This window comes from Canis lupus, chromosome 1 (genome assembly GCF_003254725.2).
Source record: "Canis lupus dingo isolate Sandy chromosome 1, ASM325472v2, whole genome shotgun sequence".
NCBI classification, from domain to species: Eukaryota; Metazoa; Chordata; class Mammalia; order Carnivora; family Canidae; genus Canis; species Canis lupus.
In genome coordinates, this window is record NC_064243.1 from 107332474 (window position 1) to 107346292 (window position 13819).

Consider the following 13819-nt stretch of genomic DNA (forward strand, 5'->3'; position numbering starts at 1 on the left):
GGGGAATGTAAAATTGTGCAGCTGCTATGGAAAACAGTATGGCAGTTCTTCCACAACTTAAACCTAGAATAGTTATATGATCTAGCAGTTGCATACCTCGATATGTATTCAGAGCCTCAAAGCAGGGACTTGAAAAAAAAAAAAAAAAGCAGGGACTTGAACAGATATTTGTACTCCAATGTTCATAGCACTATTATTCACAATAGCCAAAAAGTCAAAACAACCCATGTAACTATCAAGAGATGAGGATACATAAACAAAACGTAGTGGATTTATCAATACTACAGAACATTATTCGGTAGCAAAATGGAAGGAAGCACGGATTCATGCTACAACTTGGATGCCCCATGAAAACACTATGCTAAGCGTAAGAAATTCAGTGCAAAGGGCCACATATAAGATGATTCTATTTCTATAAGACATCCAGAATAGGCAAGTCCATAGTGGCGGGGAGCAGATCAGTCATTGCCAGGAGCTGGGGAGGGAGGATGAAGAGTCAGTGCTAAATCAGTATGAGGTTTCTTTTTAGGATGATGAAAATGTTCTGGAACTAGACAAAGGTTGCTCAATGCCGTTAGTGAGTGTGCTAAAGGCAACTACTGAACTGTACAATTTAAGGTGGTTTAAATGGTGAATTTTATGTTATACGAGTTTTATCCCTTTTTAAAAAGATTTTATTTATTCATGAAAAACACACAGAGAGAGAGAGGCAGAGACATAGGCAGAGGGAGAAGCAGACTCCATGCAGGGAGCCTGATGTGGGACTCAATCCCGGGATTCCAGGATCACGCCCTGAGCCAAAGGCAGATGCTCAACCACTGAGCCACCCAGGCATCCCTATGAATTTTATCTCAATGAAAAATAATCACTATTTAACCCATGACTTGGGCTGAAAACAACCCAAGGCTAAAGAAGTCCTGGCAAGATATTTCTATGGCATAAAAATAGGTGCTATCTTAGATCCTTTTTTTGAAAAAGATTTTTTAATTTATTCATGAGAGACACAGAGAGAGACAGAGACATAGGCAGAGGGAGAAGCAGCTCCCTGTAGGGAGCTCAGTGTGGGACTCGATCCCAGAACCGTGGGATCACACTCTGAGCCAAAGGCAGATGCTCAACCACTGAGCTACCCAGGCGTCCTTCCAGATCTACCTTCCTAGCTGGTGTCCTTGCTTCTAGTTTTGTCCCCTTCTACATTACAACTACAATGACGCATCTCCATTGCAAGTGTAACTATGTTTAAATGACTCCCTATCAGCTGCAGGATAACATCTCACTTCTTCATACAGGTAATCATTCTGAGAGAATGAGATCAATTCTCGTGCATGAACAACCAGAAATGCCCAATACATATTGCTAACGAAAAAACAAGTTATGAGAACTGCATGCTATCGGTGGGGGGAGGGGGGTGCCGGTGGTGGTGATGGGGAGCAGCAGTTGGAGTCATAGATCAGGAATGAAGGACGGGGTGGGTGTCCGAGTGACATTGGAGGTCAGGGAACCTTAAAGCTCAGGGACTGGGGTCCAGTAGGAATAAAGGACAGGGATGTAGAAGAAAGCAGAATCAGAGATCAAATCAGCACTCACCATCTCCCAGAAGTACAGGGCCATCTGAGCCCTGTTCAGTAGCAGCGCCCAGAGGAGCAGGTCACTCCAGGGGGCCTGCCCGAGGATAGCGTCCAGCGCGAGATCAGAGGCGGCCCTGTCTGAGAGCAGACACAACTGCAGGAGAAGGAGGCGTGGTGAGGACTGGCCCCTACCTGACTGCCCCCCAACCACCAGCTCCACCCAGTCCAGGCACACACGACCCTCCTGGCCCACCCCCAGGTCTCCTTCTGTGCCTCCCCTGCCTCTCCCCACCACCACCACCACCACCATCACCACCACCACCACCACCACCACCACCATGCAGGCTCTCCTTACACTCTCCTTGCAGCCTTGGCCCTGGTAGGGATCCCTGGCGCCCCCAGCGCTGTACCTTGGCGCACATGTCTCCCCCAGCAGCATCCGCAGCACCTGCCCCACGTCAGGGGGTCGGGGCTCTGCAGAGGGTTTAAGGGCTGGGGTCTTGGTCCCTGAGTGGTGGGACGCCTGGTCCAAAAGGCTACGGATGAGTGAGTTGGGGGGTGCTGCACTGTAAAGCTGGGTCAGGCGCATCGGGGTCAGGAAGTGGCCCACGCTAAGGCCATGGGAGACAAGCAAGCGCACAAACTCGGGCCGGTCGTTCAGGAGGGCATCCATGAGGGAGGCTTCCAGGTGGATGGACTGGCAGGGGCAGGATGGATGGGGGAAGAGATGAGCACATAGATAGAAGGCCCGGTGAGGTCAGATGTTAAGGACAAGAGGTGGAGTGCAGAGCTACTGGATAGGTGGGTGGGTGGCTGGCTGGATGGGGAGAGTGGAAACAAGATAGGAACAGATGGACAATTAAGAGAAGGCTGGACAGGCCATAATGGAAGACCGCACCAGATGTGGAAGAAGTCAGGGAGGGAGGAGAGTGCATCCCCCTTGTCAGGATCCACAGCCCCACAGCCCTGCCCCCTCACCCGCCATTCAATGTCCCCCCGGAAGAGTTCACTCTGCGCAATGTCCACACGGTTCCAAGCCACAGCCAAACGCAACTCGTCCAGGTAAGCTGAAGCTTCAGAGCTCCCACAAGCTGAAAGTTAGAGAGAAAAGGAGTAAGGAGTCGGGGGCGGGGGCAGGGGAACTTTGGATGAATGTTTTGTTTCTATGTGAGATACCTGACATTTAAACCCCATATATAGTGGGTGTTGTTGGGGGGTGTCTGGGGTCATTAAGAAGTCGGGCTATTGCAAGCATAGGGTCATTAAAATTCAGGGCAGAGGGCAGACCAGCAGTCTAGAGTCCTCAAGAAGAAAGGGGGAATCAATTATCCATTTAATGTTTATTGAGGTAGATTATGGACCAGCCAATGGGAGGGATGGAGAAAAACTGGATACAGTTCCTGCCCTGAAGGAGATCATTCCAGAGAAATGTGTCCAGGAACCACATAACTACCCTCAAAGGGACTAATGCTCTTGGAGGTGGACACAAAATGGATAAGGACCCAGGGGAGGCTACACTCACAGAGGTGTGGAGTGATCCACGGGGCCTCCTAGAGGATGGGCATTGAGGTGGGGCTTTTGAAAGATGGGCAGGATTTGGAGGTGTGCATCTTAGATGAGAAAAGAAACTTCAAGGCAACAGGAGCGGCCTGAGCCAAGGTCTGGGTGCAAGAAAATATGAGATGTGATGGCAAATGTGAGTCACTCTGATTTCCTGGAAACATAGGGTATTTGTGAGAAGAAAGAGAAGAAAAATGAGCAGCAGAAGATGAGATTGGAAAAAATCCGAACATCAGAGGGGCTCTGGAAGACCCTGGAGGTCCTGGGGATCCCTGGGTGGCTCAGTGGTTTAGCACCTGCCTTCTGCCCAGGGCATGATCCTGGAGTCCCGGGATCAAATCCCACATCAGGCTCCCTGCATGGAGCCTGCTTTTCCCTCTGCCTATATCTCTGCCTCTCTCTCTCTCTCTCTCTCTCTCTCTCATGAATAAATAAAATCTTAAAAAAAAAAAAAAAGATCCTGGAGGCCAAAAAATAAATAAATAAATAAATGAGGAAGAACAAAAGGCCTTTAAAACTTTGACCCTTGGAAAAATAAAAAAACTGACCCTTGGGCAGCCCGGGTGGCTCAGCGGTTTGGCACCTGCCTTCAGCCCAGGGCATGATCCTGGAGACCCGGGATCGAGCCCCGCATCGGGCTCCCTATGTGGAGCCTGCTTCTCCCTCTGCCTGTGTCTCTGCCTCTCTCTGTGTGTATGTGTGTCTCTCATGAATAAATAAAATCTTAAAAGAAAAAAAAACTTTAACCCAAAAATCAACAGATTCAAACATCTATGGTTATCGAGGAGCCTGAAAAATCTGAAGCCTCCAGTGGTTCCAAGAAGTCAAGCAAAGTCTAGACAGCTCTCAGCGCACTTGTGCCATGGAGTTAGTTTTTCCTTCTGCCTCCACTGGCTCTTCATCAATTTCCAAAACAAAGGAGGGACTTTCATCACATTTTGGTTGTTTCAAAAACTGCAACTAGGCAATCCAGCGGAGTGCAGATGAACAATGGGCTCTGAGGCAGGCGGACCTCGGATCTAAACCCAGTTCCACCAATACCAATTGACGGTCTTCAAGTAAGCTGCTGGACCTTGGGAGCCTTGGTTCCCTCATCTATAAAATGGGAATAATAATGGTACCCACATTGTAGCACTGTTCTCAGTAATAACTGCGGGATGAAGTTGCAAACAGAGAGGACTCTGTGACTGGACCAGTGAAACCGCTAAGGCCAGTGCTTGAGCAAACAGGTCCAGAGAGACGCAGTCACATGTCTAGGGCCACACATATTATAATATATATAGGATCCAAGCTGGGCATGGAACCCAACCCAGGGCTTGAACTCATGACCCTGAGATCAAGACCTGAGCTGAGATCAAGAGTTGGAGGCTTAGGGCAGCCCAGGTGGCTCAGCAGTTTAATGCCACCTTCAGCCCAGGGTGTGATCCCAGAGACCCGGGATCGAGTCCTGCATTGGGCTCCCCGCATGGGGCCTGCTTCTCCCTCTGCCTGTGTCTCTGCCTTTCTCTCTGTATGTGTCTCTCATGAATAAATAAATAAAATCTTAAAAAAAAAAAAAAGAGTTGGAGGGTTAATCAGCTGAGCCCCCCAGGCGCCCCTACCCTATATTTCTTTTCAAATCCCAGAAGCAAATTCACAGTGGGATTTTCTAAGATTCTATAAATCTCTCCGACTTTCCTCACTGTTTCAAGAGGAGGGGGAAAAGAAGGTTTATAATATCCTGCTTTATTGCTTTATATTCTGCCTTAATATGTCTCCCCAATTATCACCTAGATCTCCCCCCACCCTTCACGCTCACTGTGTCCCATATGGAGCTCAGCATCTAACCCCAGAATCCACCCTCCCTGGGTTCTGCATCTCAGGGACAGCCCCTTTGTCCACCCAAGTCAATGAGGCACATTCCTCTGCTCTGTGCTGTTCCTGCTCCTCCAGTCCTTCACATCCCCCAGCTCATCAGTCCCCAAATCCCATCCTTCTAGCCCCCTGGCTCTCTCTGCCCAGCCCCACATCCCCCTGCAAGCAGGATTGGAGGATCATGGGCAAATATACACCAACTGCTCAGCACAGTGCACATGCTCTTAGAACTTTCTTTTATTTTATTTTATTTATTCATGAGAGACACAGAGAGAGAGGCAGAGACACAGGCAGAGGGAGAAGCAGGCTCCATGCAGGGAGCCTGACGTGGGACTCAATCCCGGGTCTCCAGGATCGTGCCCTGGGCCGAAGGCAGCACTAAACCGCCAAACCGCTGAGCCACCGGGGCTGCCCCAGTGCACATGCTCTTAAGGAACATGCATCGCCTCCTCCTTCCTTCCTCACCTGTCAGAAACCCCATCCTTTCATCTCTGCTATCACTGAACCTGCCCAGCCATCTCCAATTTCCTCAGCAGAGTGGGATCCCTTCCACATCTGCAGGCAACTGACTGACAAAACTATCCCTGCAAACCACCTCTTACAGAGTCTCCCTGTTTTCTCCCCAGAGGCTTGTGAGTTAACTTCTGTGAAGTGAATCAGATTTGTTCGCTGACTTCCATTCGCTATTTACAAAATGTGTCCCCATGGGAAATGGAATTTTATTAAGAAGAGCTCCCTGGGCACCTGGGTGGCTCAATCAGTTCAACAGCTGACCCTTGAGCTCAACTCAGGTCTTGATCTCAGGATTGTGAGTTCAGGCCCCCGTGTTGGGCTCCACGCTGGGGAGCCTACTTAGAGAGAGAGAGAGAGAGAGAGAGAGAGAGAGCTTTCATTTATTGGCCCATCCCTGGAGACTAGGCACTGTTCATAAGCTGTCCCTGAGGCTCACAACACTCCTGCAAGATATCATCTCCACTTTTCAGAGAAAGAAACTAAGTAAGGCTCAGAGAAGGGAAGTCTCTTTCTCTCTCAAGGTCATGCAGAAAGGGAGGGGCCAAACTGGTATTCCAATTCAGCTTCATCTGACTCCAAAGTCAAAAGTTACTGCTCTTGGGGATCCCTGGGTGGCTCAGCGGCTCAGTGGTTTAGTGCCTGCCTTTGGCCCAGGGCGTGATCCTGGAGTCCCAGGATCGACTCCCACATCAGGCTCCCTGCATGGAGCCTGCTTCTCCCTCTGCCTGTGTCTCTGCCTCTGTGTGTGTGTGTGTCTCTTATGAATAAATAAAATCTTAAAGAAAAAGTTACTGCTCTTTCTGCCACACCACAGAGCATGATGGACACAGCTGGGGTGGGGACCTGGGATCAAGAGCAAATTATAAATTGACACTATGCCTCTTGGGGGTTTTTATCTAAGTAGGTGTTTTCCCTGTTAAACTCTGACACCAGGGCACCTGGGATGGTTCAGTGGTTGAGCAACTGCCTTCAGTTCAGAGCATGATCCCAAGGTCCTGGAATCAAGTCTTGCATCAGGCTCCCCACGGGAGCCCGCTTCTCCCTCTGCCTATGTCTCTGTGTCTTTCATGAATAAATAAATGAAATATTTAATAAATAAATAAATAAATAGCACCTCCTCCTTGTCTCTTTACTGACAGTGGTCTCCCCCTCCACGTTTTGGTCTTCAATTTTACATAAGGTTGTGTTAAAAAAAACTCTGGTAGGATCTGTGGTCCTTCAGAGCAAGAAATGGGTCTGCTTTAGTCTCTGGAGCCTGGGATGATGTTTCTGGAATGAATATCCCCATCCCCAGCCTCTACCAGATGGCCATTATGTTCCCTACCTTGGCTTTCATCATCCATTCCTTTTTTTTTTTTTTTTTTTACTTTTTTTTTTTTCATCATCCATTCCTGTAGTAAAATATCAGGAGTTCCTCAATGGCCACCAATTCTCTGGTTTATCTCTGACCCCCCTACTCCCCAGTGCTTAAAACATATTGGAGCCATGTAGGAAAGGAAGAAACAGTGAGTAGGTAGATAGATGGAAGAATGGATGGATGGCTGAATCAAAGATGGATGGATGGATGGATGGATGGATGGATAAGACGAATAGAAGAATAATAACTGGATGGAACTGTCAATGGATATGTGGATGGCCAGGTAGAAGGATGGGTGGAAGGCATGATGGATGGATGATTGGATGGATAAAAGAATGAAGGATGGATGGAATAATGAGTAGATGGAAAGATCAATGTATAGATGGATGGATGAAAGCATGTATCTGACAGAAAGTAATGTTGATACATAATGAAAGTATCTTGGGAAACTGTCCAAATAGCCCCATGCAAACTCCCAAGAACCACTTGCTAAGGGAATAATAAAAAGGAAAGAGATAAAAAAGGAACCTAACTTTAGAGAGAGTATGGCTAAAGTGCCCAGGCTGGGAAAGGTGTCCAAAGTTGACCTGAGAGAGGAGGAGAATTCAGGGGTCCAAGGCTTACCCTTGACAAGGGCCTTCAGAACAATGGTCTCAAATTCCTCAGGGCCATCCTCAGTTGAATAGACAGTCAACAGCTCCTTCCGGGTCATGATCCTCTCCACCTGCAGAATGCCACATTCAGCAAACCCCAGCCCAACTCCACTGGGGCTGTGTCCACAGAGTCACAGGAGACCATTCCCTCCAGGACCTAGTGGTATAGATGCCCAGCACTCTCTGCTCCCAGAACCTGGGAGTCTGGGCCCCCGGGGCCTCTCCTCTCTCAAATCCATGAGTCTGGGCCTCCAATCCCCTCTTTGCTGAGATCCAGGACTCCAAGTCCTCAGCATCCTCGTCTTTCAACACTGAGGGACCCAGGTCCCCAGCTCCCTCCCATATCAGGATTCAGAGTTGAGCTCCCAGTGTCATACCTGGGCCTGCAGGACCTCAGGGTCACCTTTGGGAAAGAAACGCCTAATCCGATTCCGGGCTTCCCCTTGCAGGCTCCCTCTTCTCCCTGGAGCCAGAGTGTCTTCCAGGATCTCCGCCAGGCAATCTGCAGCTCCCCCAGACCCAGCCACCAGGAGGCAGGGGAGCTGAGCCTCAGTGGCATTCTCTATTTGCTACAGGTTAGAAGGGCAGTCAGGTCAGGGAAGGCAGGTGTTCATCCCACCCAGAGCCCAGATCCCCAGCCCTCTCCTCTCCTAAGATTCAGGTGCCAGGAATCAGGGACTCCAGCCACCTCCCCACTTAGACCCTTTACCTTCAACATCTTCTCATCACCATCGATCAAGAGGAGGAGCACAGGGATGTCAATTCCAGTCCCTGAGGAAAAGAGAGATGGGGGCTTGGTCACCTCCCATCAGCCTTTGCCTGGGACAGGAAAGAACCACATTTCCCATGAGTCTCTGGGACAAACTTAGCTTCTGCTTAATCCTGTGTCCTGAGGCTCACCGGAGTTGTCACATTTTTGAGCACGTTGAAAGGGACCAGATTTTGAAGACAGTAATACTTGACTTCCCAGGGGAGCAGGGGACTGAGGGCCTAGACTCCCAAATGAGGCAGGTATTTACTACATGAAGTCACTCCTGTAATTGGTTAATGACCCAGGGGGGAGGAAAGGATGGAAGGTCAAACAGAAATGCAGGAAATAAGGACTATCTAGGGGTCCTGGCTGGCTTAGTTGATAGAGCATGTGACTCTTGGGTTGGGGTTTTGAGTTTGAGTCTCATGGTGGGTGCAGAGACTACTTAAAAATAAAATCAAAGAAAGAAAGAACTATCTAAATACAATAAAGACATTTCCCAAAGCCTAACAACAAAATCATGTAAGATAGTTTTCTACTAATTCCCAGTAAAATAACAAACAAGAAAACATTACTTCTATCCACACACATCCAGGAGCTTTGAGCTAATGCAGTCATGCAAGAAGTAAAATTGGAATGCAAACTATTATTTCTTTTTAAGCTGGAAGAGACAAAGGTATCTATGGGAAGAAAACATGATTTAGATTCTTAGAAATTAGAAGGAGTCCGCTCAAAATAAATAAATATTAATAAGAGAATGTAAGAGGATTGATACAGAAAAATATACACAAAAACAAAAAACTTTTCTCCAAACTAGTAATGTCTCCTAACCCTGTTTTCATAAAAATGTTAAATATCCAGGAATTAATTCATCCTGAAAAGGATGAAATTTTTATGAGGAAATTAACAATCCTTACTTAAGGACAGGCTTGAATAAATGGAAAAACAAGTATCATGTTAACCTATCAGAAAGCGACACATAAATTCAGTGCAGCTTCACGGAAAGAGGGGGATAGGAGGAGTTTGGAGGTGTCTGTTTATGAAGTGATCGTGAAGACAACATGGCTTCCCATTTGGAAGAAAAGAAATGTAGACTCCCTTCCTCAAAACATGTAAAAATCATTTCCAGATGGATTAAAGGCTTAAATATAAGCTACTAAAAAGAAAACATACAGAGAATATTTGTATAGCATTGGTGTGAGATGGACCTTTCTTAAAACACAGGAAACCAATTAGCCATAAAAGAAACAAAGGGGCTCCTGACTGGCTTGGTTGGAAGATCATGGGACTCTTGATCTCGGGGCCATGAGTTCAAGCCCCACCTTGGGTGTAGAGAGGACTTAAATAAATATACTTCTTAAAAAATAATAAGAAAAGAAACAACAATATATTCAACTACATAAAAACGATAGAATTTTTATAGAAATAAACACCATAATAAAAGTCTTTTTTTTAAGATTTATTTATTTATTCATGAGAGACATACAGAGAGAGAGGCGAAGACATAAGCAGAGGGAGAAGCAGGTTCCTTGCAGGGACCCCGATGCGGAACTCAATCCCGGGACCCCAGGATCATGCCCTGAGCTGAAAGTAGATGCTTAACCACTGAGTCACCCAGTCATCCTGAAAGTCTTTTTATTTTTAACAAGGTATGGCTATTGACAGGATACAAAGAATTCCCTCAAAAAGATAAGAAAGAAATAACCCAATTCAAATATGTGCAAAGAATATGAATAGACAGGACACCTGGATAGCTCAGTGGTTGAGCATCTGCCTTCAGCTCAGGTCGTGATCCCGGGGTCCTGCTTCTCCCTCTGCTTATGTCTCTGCCTCTCTCTGTGTCTCTCATAAATAAATAAATAAATAAATAAATAAATAAATAAATAAATAAATAACTTTTAAAAATAAATAAAATGAAATAAAGAAAATGTTTACAAAGAAACAGCTTTTGGTTTAATTTTCTCCACTGTGCATTTGTTTCTATTTTGTTGGCTTTCTGCCCTTGTCTTTATTATCTCCTTGTTTATACTTTTCCTAATTTTCACTTGCTGTTCTTTTCCTAGGATGTTTTTAATTTAATTTTTTTCCAGGGCAGCCCAGGTGGCTCAGCGGTTTAGCTCCACCTTCAGCCCAGGGCCTGATCCTGGAGACCTGGGATCGAGTCCCATGTCAGGCTCCCTGCATGTAGCCTGCTTCTCCCTCTGCCTGTGTCTCTGCCTCTCTCTCTCTCTCTCTCCATGTCTCTCATGAATGAATGAATAAAATCTTTAAAAAAATTTTTTTTCCAGATTTTATTTTTAAGTTATCTCTACATCCAAGATAGGACTTGAACTCACAGTCCCAAGATCAAGAGTTGTATGCTCTACTGACTGAGCTGGCCAGAGCTCTTCTAGTTGTTGTTGTTGTTACTTTTCCTGAAGGCTTAAATCCCTGATTTTCAGCCTTTCTTCCTTTTTTGGATACATGCATTTAAGTCTATAAGTTTCTCTCTAGATACCAATTTAGCTGCACCCCAAAAGTGCTGGTATGTCATATATTCCTTACCATCCAGTTCAAAATATTTTGTCTTTTTTTTTTCTTCTTTGACCCGTGAGTTACTTATAGACTACAACTTGTGCAGTGATATGGATGAACCTCACAGAAATAATGTGGAATATAACCGGCCAGATTCAAGAACATGCAGACTGTGTAGGATTCTGTTCCCATGAAGCCCAGGTGCAGCCAGAATCACTGCCCAGGCTCCAGGCACCACTGGGGCAACCCTGGGGTGCGGGATGGAGAAGGTTCCTGGGGGCTGGTGAAGTGTTTTGAGATGTGGGTGCTGTTTTGGCACGTGGGTTCAGTTTCATAAAATCTCACCGAGCCATTCACTTTATTGTAGTTTAGATTTTGAGATAAAGATTTTTTTAAAGAGAACAAATAATGGGAGATGGTGCTTGACTGGGGGAGCTCCTCCGTCCTTTGGTCCCCAAACCTCAAGCTGGTTGGACCATGGACCCAAGCCTTGCGCCCCCGTCCCTACTGGAGGAGGCCACTCACCTCCCACGCCTGTCTTCTGCTGGGCCACGTAGGACTCAAAGCGCAAGCGGAAGCGGTTCTCACCGCCCAGGCGGCCGTGGGTGCCGTCGTCCACCAGGAAGAAGGCCGAGTAGTTGTAGTCGAGAGGAAACTGGACCCTGTCCTCAGGCTCACCGCGCCATGGGTACCTCGCGGGGAAGGAGCCCTGGGGACATGCCACCAGACCAGTGTTTTCCCAGCAGGGCCAGCAGGACCAGCCCCTCCTCCCTCAGACCCAGGGTCGGGGTCCCCAGCCTCCTCCACCCTCAGACCCAAGAGTCCAGGCCCCCACCCCCTCCTCCCTCAGACCCAGGAATCCTGATCCCAGCCCTTCTTCCCTCAGACTCAAGATTCCCAGCCCCCTCCTTTTCCAAGACTTCTGGGTCCCACCTTGGGGTTGGTGAGGGTGTCTCTATTCCGGACCACACCCCAGGGGGCCATGCCCATGGCCACCACCTTGGTGCCCCCGGTGCTGGCCGTTTGGTGGTCCCGCACAGCCACACCGACATGCCGGCCAATGCCTCTGTGCAGCCCCCCGGTGACAATCCAGGCCCCTATACAGAGACACAGGGAGTGACGGTGAGGTCAGAGACATGGATGTGGGGAGACAGAGAGAGAGAGACCAAAACCCCTTGAGAGCTGCGGGGAGACTGCATGCCAGAGAAGTGGGAGAGATGGGCAGCGGCCCGGGCGTGGGAGGCACGGCCAGCCCCCCGACCTCAGTCACCTGTGCTCTGGGCAGCCCGCACCAGCCCACGTCGCAGCAGGTCCTGCAGCCATGTCTGGAGGATGGGACCCCCAGATCCCCCCAACACTGACACCACCAGGTTTGGGGCCCGGAAGCCCCACGTCCGCGTGACCAGATTATAAACTGCAGCTGGATCCGTGCGGTCAGAGAGCCGGAGGAACTGTGGACACACAGGAGGAGGGGACACAGGGCAGGGGACAGTGACCCAGAGAGAGGGAGACAGAGACAGACAAAGGGACAGAGACACAGAGAACAGAGATCCAGATGGAGAAGGGTGGGAGGACAGTAACCCAGGAGGAAGGGACAGAGACCCAAAGAGAGGGGAACAGACTTAGAAAGACAGGGGTCGAGGGAGAGAGACGCAGGGAGAGGTGAAGACAGGGTTGGGCAAACGGGGAGACAGCACTCAGCTGTGGCACCCCAAGACTGACTCTGGGAGCCCCTGAGGCATGCAGCCCCCCTCGCGGACCCCAACCCTGCCCAGACATGCAGGTCTCACATTGCTGGCCTTGCGGCCTGCGCCCAAGAAATCCAGGTCCCCATAGGCATCGGTGGGCTTCTCGGTGGTGTGCAAATCACTGTCCCACACAGTCACCATGGCCGCCCCAAAGGCATCCTCCACAGCTACTGACGGGTGGGTGCTCCGGGGACGCCCACACTGGCACAAAGTTCCTCTGGGAAGGGGAGGGTAGGGAGAGCATGAACCCCAGGGGTGGCGCCCCCTCCACACCCTAAGGATCCAATCAAAGCACCCCCTGAAGTAGCTACACTGTCCATGCTGACCCTGGTACTGCCCCTTCCTGGGGTGCAAGACCATCCAGAGCCAACTGGTCCACCAGCAGGAAGCCGTAGAGGTTCAGGGAGGCTGGAGGGAAGGTCTCCAGGGTCCCACCCTCCCTGCGACCTGCCAGACCTGGGGCCTGTGTGGAGAAGTGCCAGCAGCCATCAGGGGCCGGCCTGGGTGCCCCCAGTCCAAACAGATGATACTCCACCCGGAAAGGAAAATCCAGAGTGCTTAGAGGGCGCTCAGAGGGTGGGGCACGTGTGTGACTTTGGGCCTCACTTCCCTGAGCCCACATATCCTCTTTGGATCAAGACAATGGTCACACAGCCTGCTTCGTGGAACTATGGGGCAGCGTCAGTGAAATCACACGGTGTTTTCTGAAATGAGGGCTGCATTCCAGACTCAGGCGGAGAACCCACTCCAGGGGAAGGCCACCCGGAGCTTTAAATAGCCTCGAATAACACTGAATAACGGCCAGAAAGTCATTCCTTTTCTAGTCATTCCTGATGACTGACAAAGAGAGAGGTTTAGCTGGGTGCTAGAATATCTTTAAGGCCCTAACCTTTTGCTACTCTTTTTCCCCCTCATTTATTTAAGTAATCTCTACACCCAAGGTAGGGCTCGAACCCACAGCCCAGAGATCTAGAACCACATGCTCACACAGACTGAGACAGCCAGGAGCCCTGCTCCTCCTTTTTTTTTTTTTTTTTTTAACAGAGAGAAGTCAGCCTTGGGCTCAGAAAATTGGGCTGCCAACAGCATCCAGTTAGAAGGTAAATATCTTCGTTTGCTTCTCACTGTGATGGTCTTTTCCGGCTGGTTTCTTTCTCTGTGTGGCAAATGGAAGTTTTTTCATTTATGATAGTCATGGATGAAACCTTTTTTCCCTTAAACGTTCAAGTATCCCTTGCACCCCTTAAATAAATGTACTGGTGATTGGCACCTGCTTTTTAAAGAACAAATAACATGGGTTT

The 13819-nt window shown here is 48.7% G+C and overlaps 1 protein-coding gene across 7 annotated transcripts in view; it reads right to left on the bottom strand.

The window, feature by feature from the left end:
- The window catches only part of TRPM4 (transient receptor potential cation channel subfamily M member 4), a 42215-nt gene that overhangs the window by 23007 nt on the left and 5389 nt on the right, over positions 1-13819 (bottom strand). For 4 of the 7 annotated variants that reach the window (XR_007402074.1, XR_007402075.1, XM_025424310.3 and 1 more), the window contains exons 3-12: positions 12561-12735; positions 12041-12221; positions 11704-11867; positions 11296-11479; positions 8215-8276; positions 7883-8074; positions 7477-7576; positions 2547-2659; positions 1924-2265; positions 1588-1722 (exon numbers count right to left, since the gene is read on the bottom strand). Coding sequence is in view for 5 of the 7 variants with exons in the window: in XM_025424310.3 (XP_025280095.3) it covers positions 1588-1722; positions 1924-2265; positions 2547-2659; positions 7477-7576; positions 7883-8074; positions 8215-8276; positions 11296-11479; positions 11704-11867; positions 12041-12221; positions 12561-12735 (1648 nt within the window). In the remaining 2 variants the exon portion in view is untranslated. Of the gene's footprint in view, positions 1-1587; positions 1723-1923; positions 2266-2546; positions 2660-7476; positions 7577-7882; positions 8075-8214; positions 8277-11295; positions 11480-11703; positions 11868-12040; positions 12222-12560; positions 12736-13819 lie in introns of those variants that run through there. The other 3 variants (XM_049093760.1, XM_025424309.3, XM_025424312.3) reach the window with 3 other exon arrangements.